The following is a 16,485-nucleotide window of genomic DNA, read 5'->3' on the forward strand; positions in this document are numbered from 1 at the left end:
ATAAGGAGCAACAATCTGAGGATGCTTCATTGAACAACAATCAAAAGATTATTGCTTGATGGGTCAAAATGACCCCAGAATCCAAGAAACTTGAGCTGCAATATGTCTGCATCAACCTTATTACAGCTGAGATAAGGGTGGAAATTAACAGAGATAATTTATACCACCCACAAATACATTGTTTCTCAAACTTATTGTCATGGTGTTAAAAAATACATTTGTCAGTTAAAGTTAATAATATTTCATGAGAGCCAATAAAATATACTAATGGCTAAATTCATATAATTTCAATGGATATGGGCTCAGACATTAGCAGCAGTCAACACAGCTAGAATCTCTGGACGGAGCTCAAACTACAGATAGGTTGTGTGTCTTTATAACAGATGGGCTCAGCAGCAGCGCTTGTTTGTGTGTATGTTTGCGCACGCATTTGAGTACTTGTGTGTCCCTTACTGCGCTTCACAAAATGACCTCGGGGGCTGAGAGTGCAGACAATTTGAAAAGTAGCCAGCTCAATAGCACTCTATACATACATAATATTACACTTCACAACCCATTGTTGGCTGCCATGCATCTCCTGAGAGTGCTCGTGGGGTTTTACTTCCACACATGATGAAGAAGGCTGAGGTTAAATAGATTAAATTACCATTATCTTCAAATCAACCTAAATGAAACATAAGAAGAGATATAAGAAAAATGAAGTCAAACATAAGAGGGAGGTATATAGGTATGAGAGGAGAGAAGAAAGGAAGTAGAAACACTCAAAATGCCTACAAAGTTCTCATCTCCAAGATGCAGTAAGTCCCTCATCATAACAAAGTTTTAAAGTTACTACCTATGATGTTTGACCAATTACATCAGAGTGGGTGTGGAAATGGTAAACAAGAGTTAATCTCCAGAAAAAAAAAGTCTTTTTTCTAATGTAAATATTTCAGTCAAAAGAGATGTTTGTACAAACAAACACATACTGATGAGTACAATAGAGGTCCAAGTTCAATTTAAGGTACACTTAAATTAACACATAAGTTTCCCTTTAAATAAAAATTAAATAATAACCATTGAAAATTGAGCACAAACATAAGTAAAAGGCAACAATGAACCAACAAAATCCATCCCTGACTTCACCACATGTTCTTGTGGCTGCACGTGAACAGCAAGTATTGATTCACTCAATTCTGCATTTATATTACGATCAATACACTTATCGCTGCAATTGATTTGTATAATTGAGTGTTGCTAGCCGTCTGTGTGTACGTATATCTCAGTGGGAGAGTATAGAAGACAAACTGGTGTTTCTTGGTGCTTGTTAAGATTTGAATAATTACCATTCATGCATCACAGCAACAAGATACCGAGCCAGGGGACAAAATGAATCAATCCGAAAAGGATGTTTGTATTAGACTGTTTGTGAGAGCGCATGTGTGTAATCTTTTATGTGTTTGTGTTAACCTTGGTGCTACATCTTCCTTTGTGTATGGAGATGACTCCTTCACCTTCATCACTGAAGCTTTTATGATAAAGCCATCATCCAAGGAAACACATATAATAATGTGTATATTTGTACATAGTCGAATTCAATAACTGATATGATTGAAGACACAAAGAAAGGAACAGGAAAAGTAAATGAGATTCCATTGAAATATTAAAGTTGAGAGAAAGATGAGGACATTGGAAGGAACTATTTGTGTCAGAGCTTTGTGCAGTCCAGTGAACCAGGGATTGCCAAACTAAATCACCGGGAAGACTCCATTACTCCCTTCTGAACTCCAAATCGTTGCCTTTTTTCCACTCTGGGGTCTGGCAGTGATCATCCTGCCACTCAAGTTGTCTATGAATTTCTTCATAGACAGTATTATACTCAATTTCATACTCAAAGTCGTCTATGGTGGCCTGTAAGGCTGTCAAGGCTCAGGGTGAGCGTATCCCTCTATGTCGCTCCCATAAAATACCTGCCTTCTTTCTAATGGTAGGATGATCCTTCTGACCCCTACTTCCTTGCCCTTTCAATGCACTTTTCCTATTCAACTTTTCCATCACCACCGGACACTCATCACAGACAGGCCTTTGTCTGCTGGCATATCACACTTTTGTGTGTCTCATTCCAAGTCATCATTTGGCAAAATGCACAAGCAAGAACAAACACTACCAAAGTGAGACTTTTCAGGATAATTAGTAATAATGCAACCTAAAAGGTGTGTGTTTGTCTGTGCATGCTAATGATAAAGGTGGGACGTGAATGCATTACGCTAATGCTGTCTTATTGAAAGGGTGTATGCGTGGGTCAAGTGAGAATGACCACAATCATCCATTCACAGTCTTCATTTGCCCTCGCTGCTAATGCAGGCTGATGAAAAATGAATGAATGATGGAGCATGGCACGGAGAGTGACAGTAATTTGACTAATGACTGAAAGAACAAGCTATTAGAGGACTTATCTCCTGAGAGCATACTCTTTTACGCACATAGAGCAGGAATCTCTGGAACATTTTTCATTGTAATGCTTAATTTGGCCTTAACTTTTCTCCCACAAAAAGTTGTAGGTCAGCGTTACTTGAGGGGCAGGTTATAATATTTGACCTGCCATAAACTTCAGATATCATTTTTCTAGACACAAGTTGATTTTTAAACATCTTAATTCCTTAACTACCTTTTTAGGGGGTGTTGTGGTTGCCGTAGTATGTGAATGGTGAGCATGGTGTGTTGTAAGGGGAAGTTTATTAGAGTGAGACATATTCAGGTACTGTATTTTCCTGTCTATAAGGTGCACTGTCAATTTTTCAGAAAAATAAAGGATTTTAACAGGACTAATTGTTAAAAAGTAGCCGTACTTTTACTCGGGGATCCATAGTATTGTTCTTTAAGGGCTCCATAGTATTACTGTCAATGCTCCATAGTATTACTTTGCAAGGTTCTATAGTATTCCTATTCAAAGCTCTGTCATACTACCCTGTGAGGCTCCATAGTAATACTCTTAGGTGCTCCCTAGTATTATTCTTAGAGGCTCCCTAGTACTACTATTTTATGCTCTATAGCATCACACCGCAAGGGGTCTCAAGTATTACTCTTCAAGGCTCTTTAGTATTACTCAGCAAGGCTCTGTATAATTACTCTTTGAGGCTCTGTAGTATTACTCTGTGAGACTGTATTATTACTCTAAGGATTCCCCTGTATTACTCTGGGAGGCTCCATAGTATTACTCTGCAAGGCTCCATAGTATTACTCTTAGAGGCTCCCTAGTTTATCACTTTGAGGGTCTGTATTATTACTGTGTAAGGCTCAGTAGTATTATTCTAGACTCCATAGTATAACTCTGCAAGGCTCTGTAGTATTACTCTTAGATACTCCATAGTATCACTCTGCAAGGTTCTGTAGAATTAATCTTAGATACACCATACTATTACTCTGCAAGTTTCTGTAGTATTCATCTTAGAAGCTCCTTAGTGTTACTCTGCAATAATCTGTAGTATTACTCTGCAGGGCTCCGTAGTGTTACTATCATTACATTGTTACACTTTGAAGCCACACTGCGCTTCTTCTGCCTTTCAATCTGATGAACCTTTTGTATGAAAATAGTGTTTATCGATACTGCACCTTATTATTGCTCCTAATAGTCAGAACAAATATGGTACTACTAATCCTCGGCGAATCAGCGATGAGTACAATAAAGTGTTTCATGTGGTTGTGATGTTCGATCGTGATTTTCAATGAGTTGACTTCGCACCACGACACAGGCATGCTGCTGGATCATAGGAAGAAGAGGATAAAAAGGAGAACCAGCTTGTACTGAGGAGGAGCATAATTGAATAGCAGTGGGAAACATGGAATCGGCATGTGTAAATCAGAGTAGCACATTGATGTCCTGCATCGAAGTATATGTTCCGCAGGTGTCTGGAGGTCAGGAAGGCAGATGGCATTAAGGAGTGGCATCATGCATCAGAGCTGAGAGCAGCATCAGAGCTCTGCATTAGGAATATGACTACCCTAAAAATCAAGCACAGAAAGTTACTTAAAAGGTTAATTTAGATTAAAAAATGTCATGAGTGACATTTTCATTTCGGGTGAACTATTACTATAATTACTTACAGTTCGTGTCTGCTATGTCACACCTCTTGGTTCCAACCACCAACAGAGTGTGAAGGGCTCAGGTACCAGCCTGGAAATGAGACGGCTGAAGTGGATCTATAAATGCATCCGTGGGGGTGTAAACCAGATGTTTCACCAGGATTAAGGGATAGTTTTGTGCCTTTGCTTCAGCAAGAGTAACAACTTCTTGAATATATTGGGATGTTGACATTTTAATAAGAAGCAGGTTTAACCAGAGTTGAATTATTGGTGCGTCTCTGATCCATTAGGTTCTGTGTCTGGGAGAGCAAGTGAGTAATGTAACCTACAGAAAAGTTAATGAAACCATAGAAGTGTAGTGCGAGATCTCATCCATGATGTCAGGGTGCTGTGGCAGGTAAGAGTCCCTCAGCTCATTTGAAGCAGCTAATTAGCTCCAGTAATAGTCCACACACACACACACACACACACGCATGCATACACACACAGTCAGGCGCGCACGCACATGCACATGCACACTAAGGACTTATGTGGTCAAATCTTTTCAGTTTCCTTACAGGCCTCAGTTCTCACAATTTCCTCATGGTCACATTTTAATTTTCTATCCATCAAAATTCCATTGTGTGGCTGGTTTTCTTTAATTTGTGTCAATAAAATGCACCCGTTTGATCTTGTTCTGACACTTGTTTGTTATTTTGTATTACCTGGACAAAGATCTAACAGTAAATGATTCTAAAGGTACATCTTGAAAACAAGATATTCATATTTAACAACCATAAGACTATTTAAGAGCTAGAGGGTTGTTAGTTTTACTTTGCTGAACAATCGGGGGATAATGGGTTGAGCAGGTAATAATTGTAACAAAACTAAAAACAATCACATATTTATTTAAGTCCAAAAATGCAAATTTAAAATATATAGCACCATCTTAAAGTGCAACCAACACTCAGTTTAATACTTTTAATCACAATTTTGTCTGTGTACTAAGTAAAAATATAAAAAATATAAAAAATGTAAATAAATAAACAAACAAACAGATTTAGTTCATTTATGAGTTTGGTTTATTTCTGTAATATTTAAATAACATATGACAATTATTTTTCTAAACACTTTCTGTTGTTTATTTACTTTAATCTTTTCCCAAAATGAAAGTCATTGAATAGATCTAGAATTATTGCTAATTTAAGATGGCCAATTATATTTTATAAACAGGATAAATTGCATTCCACGTCTAATTGGAATCAATTTTCAAAGCTCAATTTCAAACAGACATTTTTTTTTTCTGCTCACCAGATTAAACTTGTTTGAAAACAGCATTGAGTGAATTCATCGTGTCATACAACTTTCAGAGTAAGTTCATGAAGTGAAATCCTTCTCCTTAACGCCGCTCATTTATAATTCATGGACCTAATTTCCCAGGACTAAGTGTGGAGTTAAGGGACGGTGTTCATTTCCTCCATTCTGGTGTCCCTCCAGTGTGCTCCTGCTTGGGAGCAGATGGTATCTTTGATAATGATCTACAATGTGTGTGTGTGTGTGTGTGCGAGTGAGTGAGATAAGAGGGGACCATCATTAGTTTCAGCTTTTTTCCTCACCTCAGCACTTGCACCAGGGTCACATTATAGACCATCGATCTCTCACACACCTGCTTCACACCTCGTGTTGCTCTCCCACACAGGTCCGCGACATCCCCAGAGACCTGTAGTTGCAACTGACATTTACTTTTATGTCGTAGCGTAGCTATGTCTTAAGAAGGAGCCGTTTCATCTCTTTCTGATGGTGAAGGAGAATTGAAGCGGCACAAAAGATAAGTCACAATTTTTCTTCTTTCCACAGATAACAAAGCTCAGGTTCAGTCATTATTTTGTCACAAAACAAGCATAAAAATAAGTAGATTTGAATGTAATTTTACTCAAAATATTAACACAACATGGCACACATTTATAATGTGGAAACACTTTTTTTTTTCTAACAAATGTGTGCAAAAATATTTATTAGTCAATACTTTGTGGAAGTCTTTTGTTGTACATCTTTACCAAATCCGCACACCTGAAATCAGACTGATATGTAATAATATCTGTAATATCATTCTTTATTTAAAAAAAAGATGGATAAGACAAGATGGAGAACATTTGTGACAAGCAGTCTTCAGATGCCACAGATGGCGACATATTAAACAGGGATATGATAATGCGTATATAGCACTTGGCTTCACTGTGACTACAGTGGGAGAGAAGGAAAGACCCGTGTGTTCACAGTGTATAAAAATGTTGGCAGTGGACAGCATGGAGCGAAATAAATGAAGGTGTCACTTAAAGACACAGCATTGCAATCACACTGATAATCAGCTCTTTTTGTAGCAAAAATGTTCCAAATATTGCCGACCATCATAGGCTTTGTGAATGCTACTTCAGTAAACCAGCGAGCACCGTGAGCATCTTACAATGTGGTGAACCAAATTTAATACACAACAAAGAACAACCGATGGGTAAATGAGGCCTCATGAAACAGCTCATGATGTATATGGTACAGTGTTCATTTTAAAAAGGCCAGTAGAAGGCACTCTCTGCTTTATAATGACCTATGTAATTTCCTGAAGGAGATCTCCATGGGGATTAATAAAGTCAATCTAATCTAAGTCTATCCAATAATCGTTGGCTTTGAAATCCTTATTCAATGAAACGAGTTATGATTTTCAAACTAGGTAATGTAGACATGTTTTATGATACTTTATCAGCTGTATCATGATGCCTCATTTACCCATGACCTGCCAGAGCGGATCAATTAATTAATTCATAATTATCTGTCATAGCTGAAACCTAATAGAGATGACTAGATGCATAGTTCATGATTTGAACTACGTATCTATGTATTTAAACTGATTCAAACTAGCTTTTTTCCTGTTCTTTATTGTTATACTTATTTTAATCACCTTGACTAATTGAAAACATTTTTTTTTTTAGAACGTGAAAATACTTTTAAAATTTGGCTATGGGCTGATAAAGGTTCATGAAGCATTGTTCATATCCACCAGATAGTGTTTTGACTGCAGCAACCAAAACAAGGCCAAAATGATGAGATATAAAAAAAATAAAACACACAATCTGATTAACTTAACATTTTGAGGACTACAAAACAATACTAAGTTTTAGGATTCATATTAACAGACTTGTCTTAAGAAGAAGAAGAATGCAAAACCTAAGCTGTACACACAATCATGTTAATACAATTCAGATTTAATGGACCAGTGTTTTTCATGTATAAGTCAATTGTCTAAGCCTGGTTCAGGAAAACAAAGCTGTACAATATACAATTATTTTCATCCAGAGAGTGATAGAAATCACCCTTTCCACATATAAGAGACGAGAAATGTTAAACCTCACTAACAGGACACTTCATCACAATATTTTTAAGCTTGTATATACTTTTTCAGTTGATACAGATGAACAAATAAATGTGGATTTTGTTATGTGAAATTATCAAAACTTGCTTGACCAGATGTTGCAGCATTATTTAGCAATTTGCTCTCTCAGCTCCGATGAGTTCAAGATTTCGACTACCCATCATTGAGGGCATTATGAAGCTCCACATACTTCATAGGGCTAGGTTTTACAATCCTGTATGATTGAGTGTAGTTATGTTAGATGTACAGTACTCTTGGCATCTTTGTGGATGAGGCTATGAATACAACACAACACATCATCAGTTTTGATGGTTTTCTCGGAACCATCTGGCATGAATGATGCCAACAATGTCTTTTTTACTGGGCTGATGATTCATGCCGATGGTAATTACCCACTTACTCTCAAGTACTAAGCAGTTGAGAGTTTAGTCTGGCACTGGTCGTATCGTAAGTAAGTAAGTCATTTATATTTGTATAGCGCTTTTCCAGACCAAGGTCAAAAAGCGCTTGAACAATCAAAACATTACCCACTAAAATATATACTTAAAAGGTCAAGACAACACCAAGAACAACACAGGAGTCTCAGAAAATCAAGGAAAAGCCTGCACAATTAAAAATGTGTTGAGATGTTTCTTGAAGGAGATTTGATGATTTGAACTGGTCCTATCAGCTGCAAGGATGGAACCATATTTTTATCCACATTTTTCAGCAACCTTGCTGGGATGCAGAGATATCACACACACCTTGGCCCTGGTGGAGCACATGTTGCACTATGTGTGGTTGTTTGGTTGTTATTGCATTTTCCATCTTTGAGTTATGCCTAAATCTGAACAGCTTCAACTGTGTAGCACATCCCCAACTATACTCAACTGATTGAGGGTCGTAGTGCTACACAGCTGCGATGGCTTATCTTTCATCACTATTTCTGGGACTGAAAGAGTACTGATCAGTGGATTCTTAAATCAATGTATCAATGTATCAATGCTCTCCTTACAGGACAACATGTTTTGCTAAGCTGGGTATTTGCTATTGTATCAACCAAAGATGAATTTTATTGATTTGATTTCATGATATATATTATACAGTTGAGTTTTTTCTTTAATTAATTGAGTCATTCCCGGTTATTTAATATACTGAACATGTGGGTAACGATTCTCATTCTTTGAAGCACCGTGTCAAATTTAGTCAGATACCAAAATTCTGAAGAAAACGTAATTCCTAAATCACCTTTGTACATTTTTTAATCAATGTCACTTACATTCAGATTCTTGCAGAATTACTCATTCGTACTAGAACTTAGAGCTCCGGGTAAAATAACTGTCATTTTTGAAACAGGTGACAATGCTAAAATATTCAGGCTACCTTCTATGAAAGAAAAGTAGAAGTAGTGTATGTGCAAAGTATCCAAGTGTTTGTTGAGGTCGTTGTACTGCATTTACTTGTTGTTATTTGATAATATTCTTCCTAATTTTCCTCAACAAATAAGGAGATCATTTCTCTAGGTAAGCTTCTATCTACAAGAGGAAAAATTAGATGCATTTATAATCAGTCTCGGACGTTTTCTCCAAGAAATCATGTAGCTGTTTAGCCAAGGTCTTTAGCTTGTTTAATGACCAACACTTTTGATGACCAAACTTTTATTTTTCTTGAGCAAAAAGTTAATAAACTATTCTTGTTGTATAGAGTAATCCACCAGTTAGAGATGCCATCTCAATCCTGGTTAATTTCCGTTGTATAAAATATCTTTGTTGAGGCTTAGCTTTGGCAAGTTTTTGGCAGTTAATAATAATAAAAAAAAAAAGGATATGATGCCTCTTGCCACATAAATGTGATTTTATTTTTTTTTCAAAGCATGCACTCAAACTCTCTTTTGTGCTCCCAGCAACAGTGACTTCTGATTTAATGTAAAGCCAAAGATCTATTTTGGCTTGTGGGAAAATACATTTTTTGGATGCAATTACTTCCCAGCTCTTCAGTGCGTCTGCTAAGGCTGTGACAGCTGTTTCACTTCCCTCCTGTCTGCTGGTGGGTGTGAAAAGATGAGAAAAGAGGACATGTATGTCTCATTATTCTTATATCTGTTGCACCTTCCTAATGCCGATGGGGCTGTCAGTCTTATCAGGAATGTAGAAGGACAGTTTCTCTGATAATTATCTGGACTCTGCTTAAAACAATGGCCGTGCACACTGACTGTACAGTGATTTAAAGTAGAAACAGAAAGCAGTTAAAGTCTTCACCAAGTTTTCTGACATGTGTTGCTATGGCAACAGTTCATGCTGTTCATCAGAGGGTTTAACAAATGTAAATAAGCTGTTTTCTGTCGGAATCTGTGCATGGATTAAACTGAAGAAATCCTTTTAGAATATAACCATGTGGCAGATTCCAGGTAGAACACAAACACAAATACACATGAGAAGCAATCAATCTAGCCGGTGAGACTATGCAGGATCCATCACATGCTCTCTTCCCAGTGTAAGAAAGGCTCCGTCATGATTGATGGCTTCACTGTCCCTCTTGCAGGACATAGAGAAGAAGAGAAACTTTTGTTTCCAATGCTGTCCAACTCCTCAACTCCTGCTTCCTACCTCCCACAACACTATTACCATCTTCTCCAGTGCAGACTCTTAATGTAGGAGTATAAATAAATAGTAGTATAAATAATAATAAATAATAAATAAGTAGTATGGCATACTACTTTTAATGACGCTTTAAATATAGATTATATTTTTTGTTTGTTTTCACATGCTGTGTGTGTCCTTTAATTGCCATCTCGGGATGAATAAATTTGTATTTATTTGAATTAAATACAGTTTTTCAGATTGCATTAAATTGAATATTGTGCCGTTTTTGTTTCATTGAATGCACTTTTGTGTGTTATCTTAAGTTAATGTTAATGACTTTTCCATTATAATTACAAACACAATTTAATCACCCAAATAAAACAACTTTCAAGTGGCTATTGTATCAAAATGTATTAGTTGTTTCTAACTCGAGACATTACACATGACACCCTGACGTGCAAGAGAAGCAATCAAACTAAGAATAAATTATTGCTTAGAAAATTTGTAATTTGGTTGTAACTTGAGTAAAAGTGATTGTTCACCCAAATTATAAACTTCACTCATTTTCTACTCACCCTCATGTTGACTAAGGGTTGGGATTATTTTCAGAGTAATCTGTTCCTTTTTAGAGTTAAAGACAAAAATGCATGTCCATTTTAACGTAGCTGGAACTCAGTTGTCTTCGTCTTTATGTTCGTCCAAAAAGACACTTAAAAACCTCCATATACCTTTGTGGTGCTCGTCTGTAACTTCCATCTTATATTGAAGACTTGACAAGAAAATTGTTTTTAAGCCAGTTAAACCAGAAATTTAAAGAATAACAAGCGACGTAGACCGGACAGCGCCTCCAGATCCCAGTCAACATTCTACAGTAATTCCGGTCCAAATGTATATGCATTTTTACCTATAATTCTATAGAGGAACGGATTACTCTGTAAAATATTCCAACCCTTTGTCAACATGAGGGTGAGTAGAAAATAAGAGAAGTTTGAATTTTGGGTGAACTGTCCCTTTAAGATGTTATTGTGTTGTTTGCTTTACAATTACGTTCCACTAGTGGTGTATGGTGTTTGCATATGGATCACAGTCAATAAACTAGTTTTTGGGGTGAGAAAACTAAAGTCTTAAATCTTCCTTCCTCTGTGACATCAAATCCGTTTTGCTCCTTATATACCTTCATATTTTTCTGGTTAAATATTTCAATGTAAGTAAGACTGAACTTTGGATTTTCAATAATCCTGGAACGGTTCATCGTGTAGTAGAATCTTTCAATCTTGCGGCCACCATGATTTACAATGAAATCCATTTAATTCAAAAGTGGCTGTCCGTACTGGGACTGCAGCTCCCAGAAGGATGACTGACTGAATGAATGGGTGCACATCATAGCTTAAACCTGCTCCTTAAAGACACTCGCACTCGATCACATCTTCAATCTTCCTCCTCTCTCTTTCAGCACTGCAGACCACTCAGCCTCCCAAAGTCCTTTATCCCCCGGAGAGACAGGACACGGTGATAGAAATCACACCAGGTAAGCAGCTAAACCTCTACTGCATCGCTCTCATCACGCTTTGGGGCTTTGACCTATGAGGTTGTATATCAGCACGATGTGTCAGCGCCCCCTGAGGCACAACAAGGTAGAGTGTCAAATATCTTCAAAGGTCATTGGAATAATACAAGAATATTATTCATTGCATGATTTCAATGTTTATTATGAGCTTCTTCAGTGTGTGAAGAGTTTTCAAAGTTCATGGCCAAGAGTGCTCTGAAAGTGACTTTTCTAACATTTACATGGATATTTATTATTTGTTTTGCAACACTTGATTTAAAATGCAGATCAGTAAGAAATATCTGCCTAAAGCTATCCTTGTCCAAATCTGTGCCAACCCATTACTGCAACGTCCAACGTGCTGTGATGCAAGTGCAAGACAGTAGGAACATAAATTAGTATTTTATCATGTGTATATAAAGAACTCTGGCTTAGAAATGTGATAGTTGTGTTTCCGAGCCATTAAATCATGGAGCACTTTGGGAAAATTGTCTCTCTAACTTAGGGAAAACTATGTGTTGACATTGTAGAGATGTGTGGTTGTCCCACTTTGTCTCTCTCCATCTGGAAGTTCATTGACCACTATTTATTCTATTCATTAAACACACACACACACACACACACCAGCACACACCCACCCTCACACACACACACACACACACACACACACACACACACACACACACACACACACACACACACACACACACACACACACACACACACACACACACACACACACACACACACACACACACACACACACCAGCACCCAAGCAGACACACCCCTTCTGCTCCATCTCTGTTCCCCTTAATGTACCTTTTCGAGTCATATCTCAGATGAAGATGAACATTAATATTTTTAGAGTTTCACCGTACAAACAAAATCTTTTTAATTTTTTTAATACGAACAGACTTTTATAATAGAATATTAATACTTTAAAACACAGTTCTTATTTGCACAATGATAACACTGGGACAGTCCAAATAAGACAATTACATTTGAAAAACTAGGTTGAAGTTCAACTGACATCTGGACATTGTTACAGTTTTAATTAAGTCTAGTAAGTTGGTTTTATCGCAGTCATATTACACACAAATTAATTCGCCCGTCACTCTATTCAATAAGTCATTGAATTAGTGAGATGGTTGAGCCTGTCGATACACAGTTTCTCATATTGTCTCCGCTCAGCGGGATCAGCCTTGTTATCCCTGTTTGTCCATTGTGTTATTAGGAACAGCCGCAGGCGCTTGTGTGGACCAAACCACACACCAACCTGTGTGTTCACTTTTACAAATGTACACAGTGATATATCCAGACAGCACATGATTAATAGTTCTTTCACTGCGATGAATATGCAATGTGGTGTGTTTGGGTATGAGAAAATGTAAATTCATATATTTACCACCTGCTATCTGTTTTAATAAGATTTATAGATAGTCCAAATCTGGAAAAAAAAAAAACTTTATTCTCGAGTGGGAACTTTGCTTGAGAAGACTTCAAGGTAGACACCAGTGTCAGTGGTGTGATAGCTGCTAGTATGAGGTCAAAAAAAAAAATACTGATTTCGAATTATTAATTGTATTCCTCTATTTATTTGGAATGTTATTTAAATATAGATACATCAGCTTTACTGAACACATTGAAGAGGAGACCAAGTGCCGGCGGGTTGCAGGGAGTGGAACAATAGAGGAATTAATCAGTTTATTAATACAAAAAGACAAACAAACAAACAATGAGTATCACTGAGGAGCTGCCAAACCGGGGGAGAAGGATGCAAGTATCAAAAGGGAGGAAGTCTGAAACACAGAGTATCAATGAAAACACAGATAAGAAACATATACATGTGACTGGAACAGCGAGGACAAAATAATACAGAGAAATACAATTATAAAGAACATGAAACATGTGGCAGGGGAGACGCTCACAGGAATGAAAAGAGAATGAGAATACAAGTAAGTGAAAAAAAACAAGCGGCTTCTGAGCACGCTTGTGGAAGTGATGGAACAGAAAAGAGACAGAAGAGTGATTAAAGGCGGAACAGAAAGCTCACTGAAACAAATATTAAGCTCAAGCGACAGAAAAACAAATATAAAGAAACAACGGACCGAGACTACCAGGAAGTACACATACATAATAAGCTGTCAATCCTAGTTCTAGACATGTCACATTTCTTCAGTTTTACAACAGTTAAATAAAATGAAACCATGACAAGCCGGGTTGAGCTGAATTCTGTTGATTTCATTAAAGTAAGAGTTCACGATATAGGGAATGTTTCCCATCTTCTGTCTTCGATATTTTGTGATTGTTTTCTGTCCATGTAGCATGTTAGCCTTTAAGCTACTGCTACAAACAAGCTTAAAATATGTTTTTAAGTGCGTCATTATGGACAAAGATGAAGACAAGACGACTGAGCTCCAGTTGCTACGTTACAATGGATTCACATTTTTGTCTGTTCTTAACTATCACACCATTTTTAAACAGATGTCGTCACCTACTGACCTCTCAAAAACATAACACTGCTTCATGAAGTTTCATCAGCCCATCATTAGTCATGAGAGTCAGTAGAAGTGAGAGAATTTTGGGTGAACTATCACTTTAAGTGTGACTGTGTTGGTGGATCGGTGGACTTGCGATGTCCAACTTTTACACAAACATTGCATTAAAAATGATTGCAGGTACAGCACCATTTAATGGACACAACAGCAACCTCGGTAACACGACAGAATCAACACACATATGCACACTTTTTTAATTACCAGCATGTTTTAACCTGAAGGAGATTTACATCATCAACCACAGCTCTGTTGCTCTCACTCCATTTTCTCGCATATTCCTCCTCATCTTCTTTTTCCTTTGTTCGCTTCCTCTTCGTATCACCGCTTCCTTCCTCCGTCTTCTCTGTCTTTCTCATTATACCATAGCGCTTTGGGTCATTAATGTAATTCATTAGCCTCCATGTTGTGACAGTGATGCTGCAGGACTTACATCCTACTACACTGTGGAAAACTGAGGGAGAATCTGATGATGCTGATAATGAAAGCAGGATTTGTAACATGTCAGCTTGGAAACTGGCAATAAATACTCAATACCCATTAATATGGAGGTCACTTTCTTGAGTGAGTATGCCTCACATTTTGGATGAAGGAAAAAAGATTAATCGGATATGTTTTGGATTTGTATGCAGGATAAAGAGTTTAAGAGAGAAAAAAAATGCCTTGAGAATATGTATAGCTTTAGGACACAATTTGAATCATCTGAAGATAAATTACTAATGTAGTCGAAAAAACAAACAGAAGAAGAACTATCAATATTTTGACTCATGTTTATTCACATTAAGAGTCAAAGGTTCAGTTTGTCATAAAATCATCAAATGCTTTTCAATTTGCATTTTAAAATTGCTCTTAAAACAAACACTAGAATGATTTTGGTTGAACATGCTAAGGATGTAAATTGCATGAAAGTAAAACCTTGTTTTCTGTGATTTCATTATTACATTTATGTAAGACTGAACTGCATATCGTTTTAAAAGTATTATTTATATTATTCATTATAATATTATTATTTAATTATGATTTTGTTATAATTTAGATTTTTTTTTTTTTTTTAACATGACTGCCTGTTTATTTTTAACCTTTTTATCCTGACAATTGAATACTTGTTCATGCAAAGGTTGTTTGTTGATGAGCAATTATTTAATGAAAACTATTTTATACAAAAGGTGTGCATGAGACTCTGAAACAGCAACACAATTGAAATCAGGTGAATACAAAATTATTCACCTGATTATTGAATTAGTCTTTGATTTACAACCAATAGAAATGTAATTCATAATACAAATTCAAAATAATAATAATTTAAAAAAAGTAATAAAAAAGTCAACCCTGAACTTCTTTGACCTTGTATTCATCCTCTCGTACATTCTCATCACGATTTCCCAGAACAGTTCTAGGTGAGAATGACTTCTGACTTGTGCTGCTATTAAATAAACTTTAAGCACAAGAGGAGACATTTTGTCAAACAATTGGTTAATCTTGTTGTCTGATGTGTTGTTATGCTGTTACCTAATCCCTCGATACACTTAACTTAAGATTCCTTTATCTGGTTTCAATTGAAAGGCACAATTATAGTATTAGTGCTTTAGAGGACTGCTAGATAGTGATTTTGAAGATATGGCCTTTCAATCAGCACCATTAAAGAATTCTCTTCTTCAGAGAGGCTCATACACACACACACACACAAACACACCAGTATCAGGTGTCAGGGCTGCCGTGAAAGGCAGGCGAAGATAAGCAGACCCACCATCACCATCTTCTTCCTCCCCTCTTGTCTTTCTTATTCCACCTCTGTCTGTCTTCTCTTCTCATTGTATTTATCTCTCTGTGTCTGTCTTTTTCTGTCCCTGCGAGACGCCTGCTTCCATCAGACTCCCCCTCCATTTGTCTATCTCCCACACACTGCTGTCTCTATCTTAAATAGTGATGGGTCTTGCTTTTACCCTCAGTTGAGAGCCACAATTTTCATCTGGCCCGCCGTCTTCTTTTTCAGCGCAAGATAAAATATAGGCAGGAAATGTTGAATCTATCACTCGCCAGTTCTTTCCCAAGTCAAAACCTTACTGGAATGAATCACTGAGATAATATGAGAATATGGTAGTTTAGGGTATCTGAGCCCTGAGTGAAACCCCTTGCTGTTTTAATTTTTTAAGGAGAATTCAACTTTTATTTGCTGCTATTTATCAAACAGATGCTTATTCCAGCTTATATCTAAAGTAACCTTGCAGAAATAAACAGTGAACAATAATATAAATGTCATCTTTTCGGGATGAATCTGTCCATTTCTCACTTTTCCTAGAAACCCTTAATTTCCTAGATACAAAAATAAAGAGACAAGTAAAGAAGGCGACCAGTAC

The 16,485-nt window shown here is 36.9% G+C and overlaps 1 protein-coding gene across 2 annotated transcripts in view; it reads left to right on the top strand.

The window, feature by feature from the left end:
• il1rapl2 (interleukin 1 receptor accessory protein-like 2) overlaps window positions 1-16,485 on the top strand; it is a 241,002-nt gene that overhangs the window by 180,000 nt on the left and 44,517 nt on the right. For both annotated transcript variants that reach the window (XM_087799600.1, XM_087799601.1), the window contains exon 7: window positions 11,480-11,554. In XM_087799600.1, the coding sequence (XP_087655726.1) occupies window positions 11,480-11,554 (75 nt within the window). The remainder of the gene's footprint in view (window positions 1-11,479; window positions 11,555-16,485) is intronic.

Source organism: Callionymus lyra, chromosome 9, assembly GCF_982586985.1.
Source record: "Callionymus lyra chromosome 9, fCalLyr1.hap1.1, whole genome shotgun sequence".
Classification (NCBI taxonomy): Eukaryota; Metazoa; Chordata; class Actinopteri; order Syngnathiformes; family Callionymidae; genus Callionymus; species Callionymus lyra.